The sequence below is a fragment of the Gossypium hirsutum genome, chromosome D13, assembly GCF_007990345.1.
Source record: "Gossypium hirsutum isolate 1008001.06 chromosome D13, Gossypium_hirsutum_v2.1, whole genome shotgun sequence".
Lineage (NCBI taxonomy): Eukaryota > Viridiplantae > Streptophyta > Magnoliopsida > Malvales > Malvaceae > Gossypium > Gossypium hirsutum.
In genome coordinates, this window is record NC_053449.1 from 57,461,321 (window position 1) to 57,465,768 (window position 4,448).

The following is a 4,448-nucleotide window of genomic DNA, read 5'->3' on the forward strand; positions in this document are numbered from 1 at the left end:
TGACATATTAGTCTTTCAATTGGTTTGCTCATTTTCGATTAGACAAAGGACATGTTTAGGTGCATCTACTAATATAAGCTATCTTTCTGTATTACGATCTAACCACGTAATATCGCTTAGTATTAGTTAAACATTAGTCAACTAGTAAGCAACATTTGCTTCTAGTTTGCTTTACTTGCAAAAACCATGTAAGACAATATACAAAGGTTTAATATAATTCATGAATAATTTTATTAACCAATCTATTTAAAAAAATTACAAGTGTACTTTGAAAAAAATACCACTTATGGCACCAGATCCAACAATCAAAACTAGATTAACATCCCCAAAATAGGGACGTAGTGATTGTTTGGGTTGGCAATACATTAGACATGACCAAATTAACGTGTTTATGAATTTATTTACTTGTGACATTTATGGTGGGACTTACCTAAATCTCGAGTAAGCGAATGAGCATGTATTTATGAATCTTATATTTTGATATATTGAAAACCTATACTCTCAAGGTAGTGGGCCTAAAGTTGGTATGTTGGTTACATGATTTATGCATGGCATGACTTTGCTCACAATAGTGGAATCATAATTCAATAAAAAAAACAAATGATATCCTCTCATTGGCATTGTATGAATTACAAAAATGGATCATGGATATGGGTCATTTATCTGGGACAAATGATTTAATCATTATTGATATTAGTAATGGTCATAGTAGTTTTACTCATAATAATGGAATCATAGCTCGATAAAAAAGTAAAGGGTATCATTTCACTAGTATTGTATGGATTACGAAAAAGGAACATAGACAAATGATTTAATCATTACTGGTATAGGTAATGATCATTTTCATCGTTAAAGATAAAATAACGACTATGAGATAGAAATGGATTGAATTAGGTGAACGAATTTAACCTAAAAAGATAATGAACATCTTATAAGGGTAACACACATATGACAAGGTCATTGGATAAAAGCTCAACTTAGTTATCTTTCATAATGGTACATAATGGGAAGTTCAATCATGATACTTTTAGTAGATTGACTCCATGACTAAATAACTTTGTAATTGTTGGGAAGCTGTTGTTGCTAGTTCCATGTTATGTTATAACGAAATTGTTTCTCTACTTGGGGGCCATCGAATTGGGCCTTGAATAGGTTTCATTTGTGTTGAGTTCGGTCCACTTGAATGTGGCATATTTGGCAAAACAAAAACATGGGTCGACTTGGATACTAAGTCTCCCAATCAACTTCCTTCAGTTGTTTGATTAGCATGGAAATCTTATTATATCTTGATGATTAAAGAGATACATTTTAGAAATAAATATCATATTTATTCAATAGAGTCTTTCAAGGATTTATCCGTTGATTTAAAGGAGTTTATCTTGCTGCTATAATAGACTAAATAGGCTTCATTCTCTTTTGGTAAATCATGAGAGAGAGAGAGAGAGAGAGAGAGAGAGAGAGAGAGAGAGAGTAGTTTTTGGAGTGTCTTTGTCGACAACTTTGTTGTGTTTTTATAGTTATATTGTGACACTCTTTTAGGTATTCTTTGGAGAGTTTATTAGTTATTTTGTGAGGTATTTGGGTGAGTGATTTGTAACAATTGATGTTGGTTTTGAGGTTACAATTACTTTTTTTTTGTAAGGGTAGCTTGGGCTTAAACCAATATGTGATCCGAACGATTGATGAATAAAGACATTCACTGGGCGAGGCTCCGCAGACATATGACTGTTGTATTTGAATTGCGCTAACAAAGATCGGTTGTGTAGAATTTTTTCTGCTTTTTTTTTCCTGCTTGTTTTCATTCTAACTATCGTTACAACGGATGTTAAGCAAAATTGATTTATCATATATGCATGCTAATTATTTTTCAGTAATTACTAGATGAAGAGTCGAAATTAATTACAAATTATTTTAGCTCTAACTATATATATTCAATCGTCCATTTGCTAACTCACCATAACTATGAACAGAATATTGCATAGTAAAAACTTTAAATGAATAGACAAAAACCACAAATGAAAAATAAATTGCATGAATTAGTATTTACAGTAAATATTATTATATAATCATATTAATTATTATGGTTTCCGAATTATAAATCCAATTTTTCAAATTTTAGACTAGATCTATCTTAAGCTCAAATCATTGCGGGTGCAGGTTTTTATAATACTCAAATTATGAAATTGCTTATTTAATTACTTCTCCATACTCAAATTTCAATAGTATATCACTGATTGTATGATCATCTTAGTAACAAAATTATCACAAATTATTTTACTCGTAGAGATATTAAAAAAAAAGAACGAATAATTTTTTTTAATATAATAAAATCTTAAACTCACACATCCACACATGCATTCATTTAAACTATCATATAGATACGACTTGTGGATCAATCCCATAATCTTAAAAATATAATGAACACCTTTAATCAAATGACCAAATACTAAAAATCAGAAATCAAGAAAGTTAAATGTATTGCAAAACCTCATATTCATGAGATTATTTTTAACCTATAATAAGTTGGTATCAATATGGCACGAAATGCTTAGGAAATTAAGTTAACAGGTAGCAAGCAGCAGCAACTGCTAATTAATTTATTAAGTGATAGCATTTAGTAAAGAGGATATTAACGGCGGAACTCAATTAATCACCACAGTTGACGAATTCATAGTTGACGGTGAGGTAACCATTAGCAATGCCAACCCCATTAGAGTCAAGCTGTCTAAACACATTAACATCCAAATCTAGCCCATTGTTTTGGCATTGATCCACGATTCTCACTGTTGCTTGATTTCCGGTGCCGGTGTTGGTCACCTACAAAAATTGATTAAATAGATTACAAATATCAGAAATTAAAAATATTTTCTTAAACCAAATGGAGTCTTCAAAATTTGATTTTATTGTTTTACCATATTTTTATTAAACTGTTGGATAGTGGCATAGCTAGAGGGGGCAAGTAGATATGTTTTAGCCCTCCTTGATTAAATAGAATAATAACAATTTTAGTTCCTTTCAATTAAAAATTATTTAATTTAAACCCTTTTAAAATGAAATTGAGTTCATTGCATCAAACATCCTCAAACCATGACCTTCATTTTAAATTGGTCTTCAAACTTCAAAATGTTTAATTACATCCCTAAACTATCAATGTTATATCAATTAAGCCCTTCCATTATTGAAACTCTTACTTTAACCATTAAATGACATGTAAAATCTTATGTGACATAATTTAAAATTTACATTTTAAAACTAAAAACTAAAAATAAAGTAAAATCGAAAAAGAGTATAAGATAGTTTCTGTAAAAATTTCGAAAACCTTAAAATCAAAATTTTTACAACAGTTGTTTTTACAATGTTTATTTTTCTTTAAAATTTTCATTTAAAATTATGTCATATAAGATCTAACGTCTCATTTAACGGTTAAATTAATGATTTTAGTAATGAAAGAACCTTATTGATATAACACTTGTAGTTTGAGGTGTAATTAGAATATTTTAAATTTTGAGGACCAATTTAAAATAAGTGTCATAGTTTAATGATATTTGATTCTCCAAATTTTTATAATTTTATTTCGATCCCAATAGCAAATTCTCGATCCTATCCAAGCTTTTTTTTTTGAGAAAGATGAGATGGAGTAATCTGGGAATAGGGTAAAGCAAGACTTACTCTTAAGCATCGGCCACAAGCAGCTTGACCTTGAGGACCACCTGGTGCACAAAAGGCAGTCCAACCATATCTGCGACGCCATTCCAAAGGCCTATTGGCATCCCATGTGGCGCAGTAAACACTTGCAGCATTCAAGTCCCAGTTTATATTTTGTGGATTATACTCATGATAACTAGCTCTTACGTTCGTACCACTTTGGGCTGCCGCCGATACCACCACGCATGCTAACACCACTATGCATACCCTCATTTTCTCCATTTTTTTTCTTTTTCTTTTATCTGCAGTTTTCGTTGCCTCTCAAGAGTTCCTCAATTTATAGGAAATTTATTCCCTCTATTGTATGACCGAAAGCTTTGAAAATTCCAAGCCGTATTGATTTAATCTTCTTCAGTTTGGATAATACAGATTCTAGATGATGACGATGTGACTGAAAATTTCTTTGCTTCTTTCTTTGACTTAATTCTTCATATTGTTCCCCTTTTATTAGATGTCTTCTTGAAATTTCAAAGGTTGCAGATACTGTATTTGTATCGGGATTAGGTCTAAATTCCCCCCCGGTTCCTATACTCATTGGACTTTTCAAATTTAGTCCTTTAATTATTAAATTTGTGAATTTAATCCAACCACTTGTCTAATTTAAAAAATTAATGTCCAATTGTTTTCTTATACAATATTAGAGATAAAGAATGGGTGCAACATGGTTCAAACGTGCTAAAAGGATATCTAACAAGAAATTTAACGAAAATCCATTACTAGAGTTATCAATTAGACTTTAATAT

General features: G+C 30.6%; 1 protein-coding gene across 1 annotated transcript; it reads right to left on the reverse strand.

Moving 5' to 3' along the window:
• Nucleotides 1–2,460: 2,460 nt before the first annotated feature.
• Nucleotides 2,461–4,166, reverse strand: LOC107919510 (pathogenesis-related protein PR-4A). Its single transcript, XM_016848958.2, has 2 exons — nt 3,670–4,166; nt 2,461–2,817 (listed from the first exon to the last, which is right to left on the reverse strand). Exons 1-2 carry the CDS (start codon nt 3,925–3,927, stop codon nt 2,647–2,649), a joined length of 429 nt encoding a protein of 142 aa, XP_016704447.1. The 5' UTR covers nt 3,928–4,166; the 3' UTR covers nt 2,461–2,646.
• Nucleotides 4,167–4,448: the final 282 nt, after the last annotated feature.

Bases quoted from the DNA above. Each gene is read 5' to 3' on its own strand.
- LOC107919510 (XM_016848958.2), bottom strand. From the start codon at position 3,927: ATGGAGAAAATGAGGGTATGCATAGTGGTGTTAGCATGCGTGGTGGTA. The intron at 2,818-3,669 runs GTAAGTCTTGCT...CAATTTTTGTAG, and splicing joins CTTGTGGCCGATGCTTAAGA to GTGACCAACACCGGCACCGG.